The 20,000-nt window shown below is 37.3% G+C and overlaps 2 protein-coding genes across 2 annotated transcripts in view; one reads left to right on the top strand and one right to left on the bottom strand.

Moving 5' to 3' along the window:
• nrn1a (neuritin 1a) overlaps positions 1-5,022 on the bottom strand; it is a 14,914-nt gene extending 9,892 nt beyond the window's left edge. Inside the window, exon 1 of the mRNA XM_083936201.1 lies at positions 4,904-5,022. Coding sequence (XP_083792327.1) covers positions 4,904-4,958 — 55 coding nt within the window. The 5' untranslated portion in view covers positions 4,959-5,022. The remainder of the gene's footprint in view (positions 1-4,903) is intronic.
• An 8,531-nt stretch (positions 5,023-13,553) lies between these two features.
• LOC310963437 (coagulation factor XIII A chain-like) overlaps positions 13,554-20,000 on the top strand; it is a 17,669-nt gene continuing 11,222 nt past the window's right edge. The window contains exons 1-8 of the mRNA XM_083936280.1: positions 13,554-13,583; positions 15,298-15,383; positions 16,249-16,345; positions 16,435-16,611; positions 16,906-17,154; positions 17,248-17,366; positions 17,436-17,543; positions 18,963-19,137. Of these exons, the coding sequence (XP_083792406.1) occupies positions 15,330-15,383; positions 16,249-16,345; positions 16,435-16,611; positions 16,906-17,154; positions 17,248-17,366; positions 17,436-17,543; positions 18,963-19,137 (979 nt within the window). The 5' untranslated portion in view covers positions 13,554-13,583; positions 15,298-15,329. The remainder of the gene's footprint in view (positions 13,584-15,297; positions 15,384-16,248; positions 16,346-16,434; positions 16,612-16,905; positions 17,155-17,247; positions 17,367-17,435; positions 17,544-18,962; positions 19,138-20,000) is intronic.

Below are 20,000 nucleotides of genomic sequence, written 5' to 3'. Positions count from 1 at the left end.
GTCTAAACTTAACCGTCTCCTTTAGTGTCTAAACTTAACGGTCTCCTTTAGTCGTCTGAACTTAACCGTCTCCTTTAGTGACTAAACTTAACCGTCACCTTTAGTGTCTAAACTTAACCGTCACCTTTAGTGACTAAACTTAACCGTCTCCTTTAGAGACTAAACTTAACCGTCTCCTTTAGTGACTAAACTTAACCGTCTCCTTTAGAGACTAAACTTAACCGTCTCCTTTAGAGACTAAACTTAACCGTCTCCTTTAGTGACTAAACTTAACCGTCTCCTTTAGTGACTAAACTTAACCGTCTCCTTTAGTGACTAAACTTAACCGTCTCCTTTAGTGACTAAACTTAACCGTCTCCTTTAGTGACTAAACTTAACCGTCTCCTTTAGAGACTAAACTTAACCGTCTCCTTTAGAGACTAAACTTAACCGTCTCCTTTAGAGACTAAACTTAACCGTCTCCTTTAGTGACTAAACTTAACCGTCTCCTTTAGTGACTAAACTTAACCGTCTCCTTTAGTGACTAAACTTAACCGTCTCCTTTAGTGACTAAACTTAACCGTCTCCTTTAGTCGTCTAAACTTAACCGTCTCCTTTAGTGACTAAACTTAACCGTCTCCTTTAGAGACTAAACTTAACCGTCTCCTTTAGTGACTAAACTTAACCGTCTCCTTTAGTCGTCTAAACTTAACCGTCTCCTTTAGTGACTAAACTTAACCGTCTCCTTTAGAGACTAAACTTAACCGTCTCCTTTAGAGACTAAACTTAACCGTCTCCTTTAGTGACTAAACTTAATCGTCACCTTTAGAGACTAAACTTAACCGTCTCCTTTAGTGGTCTAAACTTAACCGTCTCCTTTAGTGACTAAACTTAACCGTCTCCTTTAGTGACTAAACTTAACCGTCTCCTTTAGAGACTAAACTTAACCGTCTCCTTTAGAGACTAAACTTAACCGTCACCTTTAGTGACTAAACTTAACCGTCTCCTTTAGAGACTAAACTTAACCGTCTCCTTTAGAGACTAAACTTAACCGTCTCCTTTAGAGACTAAACTTAACCGTCTCCTTTAGTGGTCTAAACTTAACCGTCTCCTTTAGAGACTAAACTTAACCGTCTCCTTTAGAGACTAAACTTAACCGTCTCCTTTAGTGACTAAACTTAACCGTCTCCTTTAGAGACTAAACTTAACCGTCTCCTTTAGTGACTAAACTTAACCGTCTCCTTTAGTGTCTAAACTTAACCGTCTCCTTTAGAGACTAAACTTAACCGTCTCCTTTAGAGACTAAACTTAACCGTCTCCTTTAGTGTCTAAACTTAACCGTCACCTTTAGAGACTAAACTTAACCGTCTCCTTTAGTGTCTAAACTTAACCGTCTCCTTTAGTGACTAAACTTAACCGTCTCCTTTAGAGACTAAACTTAACCGTCTCCTTTAGTGACTAAACTTAACCGTCTCCTTTAGAGACTAAACTTAACCGTCTCCTTTAGTGACTAAACTTAACCGTCTCCTTTAGTGTCTAAACTTAACCGTCTCCTTTAGTGACTAAACTTAACCGTCTCCTTTAGAGACTAAACTTAACCGTCTCCTTTAGAGACTAAACTTAACCGTCTCCTTTAGTGACTTAACTTAACGGTCACCTTTAAATTAAGCGTGAAAACTCTTTTTTAATCAAAATTATTTTATTTATTTTAGTTTTAGTATTAATTTAATCAATAAAAGATAAAATATCTTTTATTCTCTCGTTGTTTGATTCTTTAAAAGTATTTTAATAATTATAATTAAAAAAATAATAATAAATTTTATTAAATATTATTAAATATATATAATAATTTTAAGTTTGCAAACAAAGTCTCAAATAAATAAATAAATAATAATAATAAACTATAAATATATGTATTTATTTATTATGTATTATTTAAATATTTACAACATAATAAATAATCAATAATAAATGATTAAATAAATAATAAACTATAAATATATGTATTATTTATATTTACATAATAATAATACTGTAATAAATAATAAATAAATAAACCTACACTCACACGATATTTAGTAAATTTATTTATTCATTATTTATCATTTATTAAATATATTAAATATTAAATAATAAATAAACCCAAACACCTCATCATTCATTATTAATATGAATCTAATTATTTAATTTTAAGAATTCAATTAAATAAAATAAATGTTTCAAATGAAACTGTGAGAAATTCAACATTTATTCATAATTATTTATGTTTTTATCTTTAAAGCAGTTTTGTTTTATTTCACTTTCACTGAATAAATGTTTTGATTTTATTATATTTGTATTATTTTATTTTTATTATATAAAAGATTTAAAAACATTGTAAATATTGTTTTTGTTATATTTTATATTTTATATGTTTCTGTATTTTTCTTCTGTTTCTTTAAAAAGGAACATTTTAATTATTTTATTTGATCCTTTTGATTCATAATTATTTATTATGTTTTATTTAAAAACGGAAAAATTAATAATTCAAACATTTATTTCCGTGTTTCCTCCGCGCGCATCATTCACGCGCGCACATGGGGCGGGGGCGCGCACAGCATTTTTCATTCACGCCTCCCTTCGAGCACGCTCCCGACACACCCACCTCCACACACACACACACACACACACACACACACACACACACACACACACACGCACACACACACACACACACACACACACGTACTGGAGCGCGCGCGTCTGTGCAGGGAATTCTCTCTTTTCTCTGCAGCGTAAAAAACATTTTTTCTTTAATAAAAACAGATTTTTGTTTTTTAATTTCATTTATTTTTCTGCAGCAATCACATTTGAGTCATTTTGCATCTTTTTGTGTTGGTTTTGCATCTATTTTTAGTCATTTTGCATCTTTTTGTGCTGGTTTTGCATCTATTTTTAGTCATTTTGCATCTTTTTGTGGTGGTTTTGCATCTATTTTTAGTCATTTTGCATCTTTTTGTGGTGGTTTTGCATCTATTTTTACTCATTTTGCATCTTTTTGTGGTGGTTTTGCATCTATTTTTAGTCATTTTGCATCTTTTTGTGGTGGTTTTGCATCTATTTTTAGTCATTTTGCATCTTTTTGTGCTGGTTTTGCATCTATTTTTAGTCATGTTGCATCTTTTTGTGCTGGTTTTTATCTCAGGTGTCTCAAATGTTGCAGCTCACATTAAAGGGAAAACACTGATCCGTTGAGTCCTGCTAAAAAAAAACAGAGAAAAAGCGAAATAAAAACGAAATGAATCGATTAAATTCGATGAAGTTTGATTCGTTGTTGAGTTTGAGTCGATGTGAAACGAATCTGAGGAGGTTTCGTTTCGTTTTCACTTCAAAACCAAAACGAAAAAACACTTTTCTCTCTTTTTTATTCTGCATTTGAACCCTCCGGGCCACCGTCACTGTCTCTCTCTCTCTCTCTCTCTCTCTCTCTCTCTCTCTCTCTCTCTCTCTCTCTCCTCTCTCTCTCTCTCTCTCTCTCTAACAATAGCACCAGGGAGGATTCTGCGTCTTGAATAATTCAGCATTTCTCTGCTACACACACACACACACACACACACACACACACACACACACACACACACACACACACACACACACACACACACGCACACACACACAGCCTCGTTATGCAACAGCACGAATCCATCTCCATGTTTCTCTTCTTTCATCCCAACCTGTTTCCTCCTCCAGTCATTAGACGGGCCCCGTGCTGCAGGAAAAACCTGCTGCACTTTATATTTTTAATATAAATTAAAAAAGCAAAGCACTTCCGTCGTGCACGAGGCGTGTGCACGGGCGCGCGCGCTGAAAATGAAGGATGTGATTTTTTAAAAAACACGTTTTTCTGTTTTAATTTCAACAAAAACAAAAAAAGAATCAGGACAAAAAATAAAGAAGAAAGAGAGAAACACGAGGAGTCGGTGCTCGTGTTCCCGGAGCTGCGGCACCGGCACACCCGCTGCTGCACACCCGCTCACCGCGCCGCAGTGTGCGGGTCTGCGGCAGCGACACACCGGGGGGAGAACCGGAGCTCCGGTGCCGCGGCTCCACCTTTAAACCCGCACTTCACGCACTCCAACGGGCCTTTTCTCTCCTCCTGAGCCTCTTTCTTTATTTCTTTGTATTTGTAGTATTTATTTTTATCATAATAATAATTATCATTGTTGTTTTTCTGTGTTTATTTGTTTATTTTGCAGCAAAAACACAAAATAAACGAATTTCTGAAGGTGAAAAAAAAAACGAGAAATGTCTTTGGGACAAACGAGCTGCAGAGAGGAGGGGGGGCATCCCCCTGTTAGCACACACACACACACACACGGACACACACACACATGCTCACACACACACGCACACACACACACACACACACACACACACACACACACACACACACACACACACACACACACACACCGTTCAAACGACCCGCTGTTTCATTTCCGATCTGAAACGAACGCGAACACGTGAAAAATAAAAAAAATCAACATTATTAAAATTATAAATACATTTTTTTAAAACGAATTCAAACATAAAAAAAATAATTTTGTCATTTACGTTAAAAAAAATCCTCTTTTTCGTGTTTTTTCGTTTAGAAATCGACGCGAACCTTCGCGAAAGTCGCTCTGAGGAGATTTGAGGGATTTTCTGTGCTCATTAAAATAAGATGAAATATTAAAAACACACATTTGATGCCTCATCAGCATTTTTAGGCTGTTTTATTGAAGCACGAGCGCGCGGCGGGAGGATTTCAGCTCCTGGAAACGAATAAAAAACCGGATTTTTACGCAGAAAAAAGGAAAAAACGGCGCGTAAAGAGCGGCGGGAGCGCGCGCGTGTTTGATCAGAACCATCGGAACCATCAGAACCAGGACGGGGACGGACTCACCAACGTGCAGGGCTAGAAAGAGAGCGAGGCACCTGGAGGAGCAGGGTCCTCCCATCCTCCTCTTCCTCCTCTTCCTCCTCTCAGCATCAGAAACAAACGCGCAAAGTTGAGCGCAAAAAAAAGAGAGAGAGCGCCACGCGCGGCTACATCCAGCTCTCCTCCGCCGCCTCCTCCTCCTGTTCCTCCTCTTCCTCTTCTTTTATTCTTCTGCTTCTCTTTCCTCTGGGTGGATCTTTATATATGTGTGTGTGTGTGTGTGTGAGAGAGTGTGTGTGTGTGAGAGGAGAGAGAGTGTGTGTGCGCCCTGGCTCCTCTGCTCCGCGCGCTCCCGTCCTGGTTTTTACGCGTCTGGAGAGAAAAGAGAAGAAGAAGAAGGAGAAAAAGAGAGAGAGAGGAAGCCCCTCCCCTCTCTCTCTCTCTCTCTCTCTCTCTCTCTCTCTCTCTCTCTCTCTCTCTCTCTCTCTCTCTCCCTCCCTCTCTCTCTCTCTCTCTCTCTCTCTCTCTCTCTCTCTCTCTCTCTCTCTCTCTCTCGCTCTCCCTCTCTCTCTCTCTCTCTCTCTCTCTCTCTCTCTCTCTCTCCCTCCCTCTCTCTCTCTCTCTCTCTCGCTCTCCCTCTCTCTCTCTCTCTCTCTCTCTCTCTCTCTCCCTTTCTCTCTCTCTCTCTCCCTCTCTCTCCCCCCCTCTCTCTCGCTCTCCCTCTCTCTCTCTCTCTCTCTCTCTCTCTCTCTCTCCCTCCCTCTCTCTCTCTCTCTCTCCTCTCCCTCTCTCTCTCTCTCTCTCTCTCTCTCTCTCTCTCCCTTTCTCTCTCTCTCTCTCCCTCTCTCTCCCTTTCTCTCTCCTTTTTTTGATTCTGGAAACAGAAACAAAGTGAATTTAACAAAGAAAATCAGGACAAATCTCATTTTTCATCTTTTAAAATTCTAAAAATGAAACAGAAATAAAAGAAAATCTCATTTTTAATTAAATTTTTATAGAAACTAAAAATTAAAATGAAATCAAAATGTAAAGAATCAATTTAATCATATATTTAACTGCTGATTATTTAAATAAAACAAATAAATATTGTGTTTCGATTATTTAAATAAATGATTTTTAGTCATTTTGCATCTTTTTGTGCTGGTTTTGCATCAATTTTGAGTCATTTTGCATCTTTTTGTGCTGGTTTTGCATCTATTTTTAGTCATTTTGCATCTTTTTGTGGTGGTTTTGCATCTATTTTTAGTCATTTTGCATCTTTTTGTGCTGGTTTTGCATCTATTTTTAGTCATTTTGCATCTTTTTGTGGTGGTTTTGCATCTATTTTTAGTCATTTTGCATCTTTTTGTGCTGGTTTTGCATCAATTTTGAGTCATTTTGCATCTTTTTGTGGTGGTTTTGCATCTATTTTTAGTCATTTTGCATCTTTTTGTGCTGGTTTTGCATCTATTTTTAGTCATTTTGCATCTTTTTGTGGTGGTTTTGCATCTATTTTTAGTCATTTTGCATCTTTTTGTGGTGGTTTTGCATCTATTTTTAGTCATTTTGCATCTTTTTGTGCTGGTTTTGCATCTGTTTTTAGTCATTTTGCATCTTTTTGTGCTGGTTTTGCATCTATTTTTAGTCATTTAGCATCTTTTTGTGCTGGTTTTGCATCTATTTTTAGTCATTTTGCATCTTTTTGTGCTGGTTTTGCATCTATTTTTAGTCATTTTGCATCTTTTTGTGCTGGTTTTGCATCTATTTTTAGTCATTTAGCATCTTTTTGTGGTGGTTTTGCATCTATTTTTAGTCATTTTGCATCTTTTTGTGCTGGTTTTGCATCTATTTTTAGTCATTTAGCATCTTTTTGTGCTGGTTTTGCATCTATTTTTAGTCATTTTGCATCTTTTTGTGCTGGTTTTGCATCTATTTTTAGTCATTTTGCATCTTTTTGTGCTGGTTTTGCATCTATTTTTAGTCATTTTGCATCTTTTTGTGCTGGTTTTGCATCTATTTTTAGTCATTTTGCATCTTTTTGTGCTGGTTTTGCATCTATTTTTAGTCATTTAGCATCTTTTTGTGCTGGTTTTGCATCTATTTAAGTCATTTTGCATCTTTTTGTGCTGGTTTTGCATCTATTTTTAGTCATTTTGCATCTTTTTGTGGTGGTTTTGCATCTATTTTTAGTCATTTTGCATCTTTTTGTGGTGGTTTTGCATCTATTTTTAGTCTTTTTGCATCTTTTTGTGCTGGTTTTGCATCTATTTTTAGCCATTTTGCATCTATTTGGGCTGGTTTTGCATCTATTTTTAGTCATTTTGCATCTTTTTATGCTGGTTTTGCATCTGTGTTGACTGGTTGTTGTGGTCTTGCTCCTCCTTGTGGTCATTTAGTTTCATGTGTTTTTAGTTTGAGTCTCTTTGGTCGATCTGAGGGGTTTTTCTGGAGCTTGTTGCTCTGGACTCCCTGGTTCCCTGGGTCTCTGGTTCCCTGGGTCTCTGGTTCCCTGGGCCTCTGGTTCCCTGGGTCTCTGGTTCCCTGAGCCCCTGGTTCACTGGGTCTCTGGTTCCCTGGGCCCCTGGTTCCCTGGGTCTCTGGTTCCCTGGGCCTCTGGTTCCCTGGGTCTCTGGTTCCCTGGTTCCCTGGGTCTCTGGTTCCCTGGTTCCCTGGGTCTCTGGTTCCCTGGGTCTCTGGTCCCCTGGTTCCCTGGGTCTCTGGTTCCCTGGTTCCCTGGGTCTCTGGTTCCCTGGTTCCCTGAGCCCCTGGTTCTCTCGACCCCTGGTCCCCTGGTCCCCTGAGCCCCTGGTTCCCTGGTCTCTGGGCCCCTGTGGTCCCCTGGTCCCCCTGGTCCTCTGTGGTCCTGTGCTCTGGTCCGACATTAATAATAAAGAGTTATTAAAAATAAACAGGTACTTTTACTTTATTACATTTAAATGTTAATATTTTAATTGTTATTTTACATTTTCAACATTATTATTTTTCTTTCAGGACGTGTCAGTGTGTGTGTGTGTGTGTGTGTGTGTGTGTGTGTGTGTGTGTGTGTGTGTGTGTGTGTGTGTGTGTGTGTGTGTGTGTGTGTGTGTGTGTGGCCTCGGGGAAACATCTGTGTTAATGCAGCAGAGAGTTGGTTTGTTTCAGATTCAGCTGACATCAGCAGGAGGACGATTCTCTCTCACACACACACACACACACACACACACACACACACACACACACACACACACACACACACACACACACACACACACACACACACACACACACACACAGCTGGCCGTTTTGTGTCTGTCCAGAAGTTAAATGTTTTCAGATTAGAGACGCTGGGAAACTGTCCGGGGACCCAATTACTGTGTGTGTGTGTGTGTGTGTGTGTGTGTGTGTGTGTGTGTGTGTGTGTGTGTGTGTGTGTGTGTGTGTGTGTGTGTGTGTGTGTGTGTGTGTGTGTGTGTGTGTGTGTGTGTGTGTGTGTGTGACCTTGTTGTTTCACTTTGACCTTGAAACTGTCCGTCCTCCTCTCGCCCCCTGCTGCTGATCACATGACGACTTCATCATTGATTCTCTTAATTTTAATTTAATAATAATAATAATAATAATAATTAATATACAAACACTACTGAACGAGCTTATTATATATTATTATTAAAGTTACATTATAATAGAATAAATCCCTCATGTATGGAGGCAGAAAACAGAGTTTAAACATAAAAACAAACCAAAAGTAAAAGAATAATTCCTTTTATTTTAATTAATATTGTTTTTTAAACTGGTCTTTTTGTATTTATTCATATATTTTTTCTACTGTATATTTATTTACATTTGCATTAGAATTATTCTGTATTTTCTGTATATTTTCATTATTTAATGTTTATTTTTTATTTTTTATTTTTGTCGCTTTGCTTTAGTTTTTATGAATTCAGAGGGGGAGGAGGGAGGGGGGCGATGATGTCATCCAACTGCTTATTAATGACCTGTGTGTGTGTGTATGTGTGTGTGTGTGTGTGTGTGTGTGTGTGTGTGTGTGTGTGTGTGTGCGTGTGTGTGTGTGTGTGTGTGACTGTGTGTGTGTGTGTGTGTGTGTGTGTGGCTCCATCTGGTGGTTAAACATGGAGCAACAGATTCTCTTCTTCTTCACGTGTTTCTGTGTTCAGCATCGATAGAGAGGTTTTCTGTGTCCTGGGAAAGGGACGGTTAAATTTAGACGGTTAAGTGTAGACGGTTAAGTTTAGAATGTTAAGTGTTGACGGTTAAGTGTAGATGGTTAAGTGTAGACGGTTTAGATGGTTAAGTGTAGACGGTTAAGTTTAGACGGTTTAGATGGTTAAGTTAGACAGTGAAGTTAAACAGTGAAGTTAGACAGTGAAGTTTAGACGGTTAAGTGAAGATGGTTAAGTTTAGAATGTAAGGTGTTGACGGTTAAGTGTAGATGGTTAAGTTTAGACGATTAAGTGTAGACAGTTAAGTTAGACAGTGAAGTTTAGACGGTTACGTGTAGACGGTTAAGTTAGACAGTGAAGTTTAGACGGTTAAGTGAAGATGGTTAAGTTTAGAATGTAAGGTGTTGACGGTTAAGTGTAGATGGTTAAGTTTAGACGATTAAGTGTAGACAGTTAAGTTAAATAGTGAAGTTTAGATGGTTAAGTTAAATAGTGAAGTTTAGATGGTTAAGTGTAGATGGTTAAGTTTAGACGGTTAAGTGTAGACGGTTAAGTGTAGACGGTTAAGTTAAACAGTGAAGTTTGGACGGTTAAGTGTAGACGGTTAAGTTAAATAGTGAAGTTTAGATGGTTAAGTGTAGACGGTTAAGTGTAGAGGGTTAAGTTAAACAGTGAAGTTTAGACGTTTAAGCGTAGAGGGTTAAGTGTAGATGGTTAAGTTTAGACGGATAAGTGTAGACGGTTAAGTGTAGATGGTTAAGTTTAGACGGTTAAGTGTAGACGGTTAAGTTTAAACAGTGAAGTGTAGACGGTTAAGTTTAGACGGTTAAGTGTAGACGGTTAAGTGTAGATGGTTAAGTTAAACAGTGAAGTTTAGATGGTTAAGTGTAGACGGTTAAGTTAAATAGTGAAGTTTAGATGGTTAAGTGTAGACGGTTAAGTTTAGACGGTTAAGTGTAGACGGTTAAGTGTAGACGGTTAAGTTAAACAGTGAAGTTTGGACGGTTAAGTGTAGACGGTTAAGTTAAATAGTGAAGTTTAGATGGTTAAGTGTAGACGGTTAAGTGTAGAGGGTTAAGTTAAACAGTGAAGTTTAGACGTTTAAGCGTAGAGGGTTAAGTGTAGATGGTTAAGTTTAGACGGATAAGTGTAGACGGTTAAGTGTAGATGGTTAAGTGTAGATGGTTAAGTTTAGACGGTGAAGCGTAGAGGGTTAAGTTTAGACGTTTAAGTGTAGACGGTTAAGTGTAGACGGTTAAGTTTAGACGTTTAAGTGTAGAGGGTTAAGTGTAGACCGTTAAGTTAAACTGGGCCGTGGACTCAAAGGTAAAAACCTGAACCGTTCCTCTTTTTTTTGCTGACTTGAGAAAAAGAGATGTCATCAAACAGGAAGTGGCTCCTGACCAATCAGCAGCAGCGTGTCACGGTGACCTCACAGCCGGGTCACAGGTCACAGGAAACAGGAAACAGGAAACAGGAAGTGCTCCAGTTCCCTCGGACTCACAGAAACTTCCAGAACATTTCAACCTGAAGAGAACAGAAGTTAGATGCAAACAAACATGTTTACGGTTGTTTATAGATTTTATTTTTGCACAAACTCTCTGAAATCATGTTCAACAGAACATCTTTACTTTCACACAACTGGGGTCAGAGGTCAATGGCGTCATTTTGCATCTTTTTGTGCTGGTTTTGCATCTATTTTTAGTCATTTTGCATCTTTTTGTGCTGGTTTTGCATCTATTTTTAGTCATTTTGCATCTTTTTGTGCTGGTTTTGAATCTATTTTTAGTCATTTTGCATCTTTTTGTGCTGGTTTTGCATCTATTTTCAGTCATTTTGCATCTTTTTGTGGTGGTTTTGCATCTGTTTTTAGTCATTTTGCATCTTTTTGTGCTGGTTTTGCATCTATTTTTACTCATTTTGCATCTTTTTGTGCTGGTTTTGCATCTATTTTTAGTCATTTAGCATCTTTTTGTGCTGGTTTTGGTTTTCTGACCTCCTCTGTTGCAGTCAAACACTCGTTCTTTAACATTTAGTGTCAGTGTTGATCAGGTCAGAGTGTTTGTTTGGGTCGAGGCCACCGACACACACACACTTCCCTGTTCTTATGGTGTGTGTGTGTGTGTGTGTGTGTGTGTGTGTGTGTGTGTGTTTTTCTATTTCTCTGTTTTCTTCTTTTTGTTCTCTTCACTTTCCTGATATTTCATTTGATCATCATCATAACCTTATTTTTATTGTTCAATCGTTTCTGTTTTTGTTCAGTTTCGTTTGATTCAAAGTTCAGAATCATAAAAAAAGTTCTGACTCTTTACAGACGGAGCAGGGAACGACCAGAGACGGCAACAGTACCCTTATTCTTCACCTGAGTAGAAGTAAAACAACGTGTGTGAGAAACAACTGAAGTCAAAGTGAAAGAATGATCCAAACATTCACTCGAGCACGATTCACCGCAAAGCTAAAAACCACACGATCATTTATATGGAAACCATTTAATCAACGAACAAACACAGATGCATCCTGATGTTCTTTACCACGGTCGACTGTAGGCGTCTGTGTCGCACACGTCAGGTTCACACATCACACTTTGGACCAAGGTTGGTTTCTAAACTGTGGTGTTACACATTACACTCGTAGGTCCGACTGTTAATCAACCTTTTGAATTACACATCAGGCAACAACACTACTACTGTAACACACACTGACCCCCGTCTTCATCTCTACACATCACCCCGTCCCTCTGTGCGAGTCTAATGTGAAGGCAGGGAAACTAATGTACCAAAAATGTTTGTTTAACTTCAAGAGAAGAAGGTTTTCAAAGCTCTGGGATCAGAGCTGAGCCCTCCTGAGTCTGAACATCATCAGTCTGAGTTACTGACGGACAGACGACTGTCGTGCCTCTCTCAAGATGGCCGACTTCAGTCTGTAAACGCAGGCTACAGACAGCCGTGTCTCTGCCGTGTCTCTGTCGTGTCTCTGTCGTGCCTCTCTCAAGATGGCCGACAGGAGCCTGTAAACACAGGCTACAAGCCGTGCAAACGTCACAGCGCCAACAACAAAATAAATGTTTTTGTTTGTTTTAAAGAGGAAGGAGCCTTTTGGGAAATGTGAGGAGTCGAAAGTAACGATAAACATGTTAAAAAATGTTGTGTCGGAAAAATAAATACGTCTAAAAGTACAAATGACCTGAAAATGACACTTAAGTAACAAAGTATTTGTGCTTCGTTACTTGCAATCACTGCTAAAGACCAAACTTTATGATTATTTATGATTATTTATGATTATTTATGATTTACAGAGACACAATAATTCCCCTGAGCAGCAAAACGTCCCAAATGTTTGGTGTTTTTTGTCTCGACTCATTTTATTCCCCAGTTTAAATAAAGGTCATAAATAAAATAAACATTTTTAATCATTTTGCATCTTTTTGTGGTGGTTTTGCATCTATTTTTAGTCATTTTGCATCTTTTTGTGCTGGTTTTGCATCTATTTTTAGTCATTTTGCATCTTTTTCTGGTGGTTTTGCATCTATTTTTAGTCATTTGGCATCTTTTTGTGCTGGTTTTGCATCTATTTTTAGTCATTTTGCATCTTTTTCTGGTGGTTTTGCATCTATTTTTAGTCATTTTGCATCTTTTTGTGGTGGTTTTGCATCTATTTTTAGTCATTTTGCATCTTTTTGTGGTGGTTTTGCATCAATTTTTAGTCATTTTGCATTTTTTTTGCTGGTTTTGCATCTATTTTTAGTCATTTTGCATCTTTTTGTGGTGGTTTTGCATCTATTTTTAGTCATTTTGCATCTTTTTGTGGTGGTTTTGCATCTATTTTTAGTCATTTTGCATCTTTTTGTGGTGGTTTTGCATCTATTTTTAGTCATTTTGCATCTTTTTGTGGTGGTTTTGCATCTATTTTTAGTCATTTTGCATTTTTTTTGCTGGTTTTGCATCTATTTTTAGTCATTTTGCATCTTTTTGTGGTGGTTTTGCATCTATTTTTAGTCATTTTGCATCTTTTTGTGGTGGTTTTGCATCTATTTTTAGTCATTTTGCATCTTTTTGTGGTGGTTTTGCATCTATTTTTAGTCATTTTGCATTTTTTTTTGCTGGTTTTGCATCTATTTTTAAATAAAGGTCATAAACGAAATAAAGAAACATTTTATTTTATTTGTCTTTGACTGAAGAAACTCCACAGTTTTAAAAAAAAATAGAAAAAATAGTAAAGAAAAAGAGGTGATAATAAAGTATGATTAGTGAAAGTGCTGATTAAGCAGAAGGTTTGTGTGTGTGTGTGTGTGTGTGTGTGTGTGTGTGTGTGTGTGTGTGTGTGTGTGTGTGTGTGTGTGTGTGTGTGTGTGTGTGTGTGTGTGTGTGTGTGTGTGTGTGTGTGTGTGTGTGTGTGTGTGTGTGTGTGTGTGTGTGTGTGTGTGTGTGTGTGTGTGTGTGTGTGTGTGTGTGTGTGTGTGTGTGTGTGTGTAAAGGGGAAGTGTGTGTGTATATAAACTCTCGCTGCAGTCGATCCGATCATCTTCTGATTTGATCGTCAGAGACTCGAACTTCTGCTTCATCTGAGCGGTGAGAGACACACACACACACACACACACACACACACACACACACACACACACACACAGTTTTAAAGTCTTTATATTTATTTTCAGGTAAAAACTGTTAGTGTGATAGAAATGTAAGTTATTACAGATATTCTTTTACCTTTTGTGCCGAATTTAAAGTTTATTTAACAAATGTGTTTTTAAGGATTACTTGAAAGTAGATCATTATAATAAATATAATAATGATTATTATAATAATAATACAGCCGCTGTTAAAGTGCAGATTTACTGAAATCTCAGCGTAGAAAAAGTCATCGACTTTAGTAAAGGTGCAGTTATATTATATTTTATTTTATCTTATTTTATTTTATTATATTTTATTATTTTTTATTATATTTTATTTTATTTTATTTTATTTTATTATATTTTATTTTATTATATTTTATTTTATTTTATTATATTTTATTATATTTTGTTTTATTTTATTATATTTAGTTTTATTTTATTTTATTATATTTTATTTTATTATATTTTATTATATTTTATTATATTTTATTTTATTTTATTTTATTATATTTTATTTTATTTTATTATATTTTATTATATTTTATTTTATTTTATTATATTTTATTATATTTTGTTTTATTTTATTTTATTATATTTTATTTTATTATATTTTATTATATTTTATTATATTTTATTTTATTTTATTTTATTTTATTTTATTATATTTTATTTTATTATATTTTATTATATTTTATTATATTTTATTTTATTTTATTATATTTTATTATATTTTATTTTATTTTATTATATTTTATTACATTTTGTTTTATTTTATTTTATTATATTTTATTTTATTATATTTTATTATATTTTATTATATTTGATTTTATTTTATTTTATTTTATTATATTTTATTTTATTATATTTTATTATATTTTATTATATTTTATTTTATTTTATTATATTTTATTATATTTTATTTTATTTTATTATATTTTATTATATTTTATTTTATTTTATTTTATTATATTTTATTTTATTATATTTTATTATATTTTATTTTATTTTATTACATTTTATTTTATTATATTTTATTTAGTTTTTTTATATTTCATTATATTATTTTATATTTTATTTTATTTTATATTATTTTATTTTATATTATTTTATTTTAATTTATTATTTTATTAGATTTAATACATTGACTAAATTAATTTCAATCCATTACATTATTATATTATTATATTATTATATTTTTATATTATTCTATTATATTATTATATTATTATATTATTATATTATTTTATTATTATATTTCAGCTTCTGCACTGTTTATGTAATTATATTCTTTTGCACTTTTGCATATTTTTTAATTTAGATGCAGAATTGTTGAATATTAAAGAAATAAACAAACATTTTTGGAGCAGAAATGTGTTTTTATATTTATATTTATAACAGTTTATGGTGAATTTTTCATATTTAATGATTAGTTAATAAAGTTAAAAGAGAAAACAATAAAAATAAAATGATTTTACCATTAAAGGAAAAAGACAAAGTTATAATTTAAGCAAATAAAGAAAATCATTCATGTTTTAAAAGTGTAAAAGAGAAAAATTATTAATAATATTATTAATGTTATATTTACATTTATGTTCTGCTCGTGTTCTATTTTCTCTGTTTTGTGTTTTGTGTTTTGATGAAATTCTGTATTTTTGTCTCTTTCTGTTCAGTGACTTCAGCGAAACCTCAGTTTTCAAACATCATGTCTCGTCCAAATGTCCCACCGACCAACTACAGGGGGCGCTACAACGGCCCGGTGCGTCCTCACTGTTCTACTACAGCCATTTGGCATCTTTTTGTGCTGGTTTTGCATCTATTTTTAATCATTTTGCATCTTTTTGTGGTGGTTTTGCATCTATTTTTAGTCATTTTGCATCTTTTTGTGCTGGTTTTGCATCTATTATTAGTCATTTTGCATCTTTTTGTGGTGGTTTTGCATCTATTTTTAGTCATTTGGCATCTTTTTGTGCTGGTTTTGCATCTATTTTTAGTCATTTAGCATCTTTTTGTGGTGGTTTTGCATCTATTTTTAGTCATTTTGCATCTTTTTGTGGTGGTTTTGCATCTATTTTTAGTCATTTTGCATCTTTTTGTGGTGGTTTTGCATCTATTTTTAGTCATTTTGCATCTTTTTGTGGTGGTTTTGCATCTATTTTTAGTCATTTTGCATCTTTTTGTGCTGGTTTTGCATCTATTTTTAGTCATTTTGATCTATTTTTAGTCATTTTGCATCTTTTTGTGCTGGTTTTGCATCTATTTTTAGTCATTTTGTATCTTTTTGTGGTGGTTTTGCATCTATTTTTAGTCATTTTGCATCTTTTTGTGGTGGTTTTGCATCTATTTTTAGTCATTTTGCATCTTTTTGTGCTGGTTTTGCATCTATTTTTAGTCATTTTGCATCTTTTTGTGCTGGTTTTGCATCTATTTTGAGTCATTTTGCATCTTTTTGTGGTGTTTTGCATCTATTTTTAGTCATTTTGCATCTTTTTGTGCTGGTTTTGCATCTATTTTTAGTCATTTTGCATCTTTTTGTGCTGGTTTTGCATCTTTTTTGTAAACACACACACGTCTTCACCCGTCTTTGATTCTTCATTTATTGGATTGTTATTTTAAATCTTCAGGTTCCGACCTCCAACCTTCTGAACGATGAAGAGGATTTTCCGGAGTTGGAGACTTTTGACAGCGAGGCCACGCCCAGAACCACCGGACCTGCCCCCGGTGAGACCCGCCTCATTAATAACCCCACTGTGATGAAATGATTAACCCCGTGTGATCAAACACTAACGCACGCCGTCCCTCCCCCTCAGGCGGTATGGGGGTGCAGCATGTCGACATGTGTCAGCAGATAAATGCACCGAGTCACTACACCACCGCCTTCGATAACCCCAACCTGATTATCCGCCGCGGGCAGGAGTTCACCATGCGGATCACCTTCGACCGCCCGATGGGGCAAGCCGACGAATTCCAGGTTGAATTCCTGATTGGTGAGTTTGACCACACACACACACACACACACACACACACACACACACACACACACACACACACACACACACACACACACACACACACACACACACACACACAGGTGTTCTCATCTTTAGCCTCGCCACAATGAAAGGAATAAAATGTTACATTGGTATTTTCTATCAGATTTTAATTTTTATGTATAAACTTAACCGTCTCCTTTAGTCCTCTAAACTTAACGGTCACCTTTAGTTGTCTAAACTTACAACAACAGGAAGTCAATAATGTGCGTTTCCTCTCCCGGGCTCCAGGTGCCAACCCTTCAGTCAACAAAGGCTCCCAGGTGATCGTGACCTTCGGGCCCCGCAGCGGAGGCTTGTGGACGGGTCGGATCATGCAGCAACAGGGTCAGACTTTGGTCGTCGGCATCACACCGACACCCAACGCCATCGTGGGGAAGTATCGCACGTACGTGGGCGTCATGATGGGCGGCAACGTTCAGCGAACCAAGAGGGACGCCACCACCGACCTCTACGTGCTGGTCAACGCCTGGTGTCCAAGTACGAACTCGTCCACTGAGACAATGTCTGTCAGTTAGAGATGCTAGTGTCTGTCTTCACACTGAGATGCTCTTGGACTGTGTCTCTATGCAGACGATGGTGCGTTTCTTAATAACGAGGCGGAGCGGATGGAGTACGTCCTGAACGACTACGGTGTGATCTATCAGGGCTCAGCCGGAGCTGTGGGACAGCGCAGCTGGAACTACGGACAGGTAACAACAAACACACGCACATTAAAACAAACCATGACGAGCGGACTCTAACGGGTTCTGTGTTTGCAGTTTGAGCGCGGCATCTTGGACGCCTGCATCTACATCCTGGACGTGTCTCGGATGCCGATCTACGACCGAGGGAACCTCATCAAACTAGTCCGGGTGGGATCGGCCATGGTGAGAAGACACAGTTCCACCTGCTGCACTTTAAACCTCATGAGTCCGTTTACAAAACAGTATATTTGCCTTTTTTATTTTCATCCAGAGCGTCTAAACTTAACAGTCACCTTTAGTCGTCTGAACTTAACCGTCTCCTTTAGAGACTAAACTTAACCGTCTCCTTTAGAGACTAAACTTAACCGTCTCCTTTAGTGTCTAAACTTAACCGTCTCCTTTAGAGACTAAACTTAACCGTCTCCTTTAGTGTCTAAACTTAACCGTCTCCTTTAGAGACTAAACTTAACCGTCTCCTTTAGTGACTAAACTTAACGGTCTCCTTTTATCGTCTGAACTTAACCGTCTCCTTTAGTGTCTAAACTTAACCGTCTCCTTTAGTGTCTAAACTTAACCGTCTCCTTTAGAGACTAAACTTAACCGTCTCCTTTAGTGTCTAAACTTAACCGTCTCCTTTAGAGACTAAACTTAACCGTCTCCTTTAGTGACTAAACTTAACCGTCTCCTTTAGTGTCTAAACTTAACCGTCTCCTTTAGAGACTAAACTTAACCGTCTCCTTTAGTGACTAAACTTAACCGTCTCCTTTAGTGTCTAAACTTAACCGTCTCCTTTAGTGTCTAAACTTAACCGTCTCCTTTAGTGTCTAAACTTAACCGTCACCTTTAGTGACTAAACTTAACCGTCTCCTTTAGTCGTCTAAACTTAACCGTCTCCTTTAGTGGTCTAAACTTAACCGTCTCCTTTAGTGACTAAACTTAACCGTCTCCTTTAGTCGTCTAAACTTAACCGTCTCCTTTAGTGGTCTAAACTTAACCGTCTCCTTTAGTGACTAAACTTAACCGTCACCTTTAGTGACTAAACTTAACCGTCTCCTTTAGTGACTAAACTTAACCGTCTCCTTTAGTGACTAAACTTAACCGTCTCCTTTAGTGACTAAACTTAACCGTCTCCTTTAGAGACTTAACTTAACCGTCTCCTTTAGTCGTCTAAACTTAACCGTCTCCTTTAGTGACTAAACTTAACCGTCACCTTTAGTGACTAAACTTAACCGTCACCTTTAGTGACTAAACTTAACCGTCTCCTTTAGTGTCTAAACTTAACCGTCTCCTTTAGAGACTAAACTTAACCGTCACCTTTAGTGACTAAACTTAACCGTCACCTTTAGTGACTAAACTTAACCGTCTCCTTTAGTCGTCTAAACTTAACCGTCTCCTTTAGTGACTAAACTTAACCGTCTCCTTTAGTGTCTAAACTTAACCGTCTCCTTTAGAGACTAAACTTAACCGTCTCCTTTAGTCGTCATAAACAAACATCACATTCTTTTCCCTACGTGCTGTAATCGTCTTTTCTTTAATGAAATAAAGACGAGGGCACTGACCTCTGACCTCTGACCTCTGACCCTTGACCTCTCCCGGCCCCAGGTGAACTCTCAGGACGACAGGGGCGTGTTGGTTGGAAACTGGGACGAGGACTTCTCCATGGGCCGGTCCCCGACCTCCTGGACCGGCAGCGTCAAGATCCTGCTGGAATACGCCAACACCGGGGTCCCCATCTGCTACGCCCAGTGCTGGGTGTTCGCCGGGGTCTTCAACACCTGTGAGACGCACAACAGCACCACAGAGACACACAACAGCACCACAGAGACACACAACAGCACCACAAAGACACACAACAGCACCACAAGACACACAACAGCACCACAAAGAGACACAACAGCACCACAGAGACACACAACAGCACCACAGAGACACACAACAGCACCACAGAGACACACAACAGCACCACAAAGACACACAACAGCACCACAAGACACACAACAGCACCACAAAGAGACACAACAGCACCACAGAGACACACAACAGCACCACAAAGACACACAACAGCACCACAAAGACACACAACAGCACCACAAAGACACACAACAGCACCACAAAGACACACAACAGCACCGCAAAGACACACAACAGCACCACAAAGACACACAACAGCACCACAAAGACACACAATACGTCCACAGAGACACACAACAGCACCACAAAGACACACAACAGCACCACAAAGAGACACAACAGCATCACAAAGAGACAGAAAACAACCACAAAGACACACAAAACGACCACAAAGAGACACAAACTACCACAAAGACACACAACAGCACCACAAAGACACACAACAGCACCACAGAGACACACAAAGACACACAACAGCACCACAGAGACACACAAAGACACACAACAGCACCACAGAGACACAACAGCACCACAGAGACACACAACAGCACCACAAAGACGCACAACAGCACCACAAAGACATACAACAGCACCACAAAGACATACAACAGCACCACAAAGACGCACGACAGCACCACAAAGACACACAACACGTCCACAAAGACACACAACAGCACCACAAAGAGACAGAAAACAACCACAAAGACACACAACAGCACCACAAAGACA

Source organism: Echiichthys vipera (assembly GCF_963691815.1).
Source record: "Echiichthys vipera genome assembly, chromosome: 21".
NCBI lineage: Eukaryota > Metazoa > Chordata > Actinopteri > Perciformes > Trachinidae > Echiichthys > Echiichthys vipera.
The sequence above is the reverse complement of the archived record's forward strand: the minus strand, read 5'-3'. Positions and strand labels throughout refer to the sequence as shown.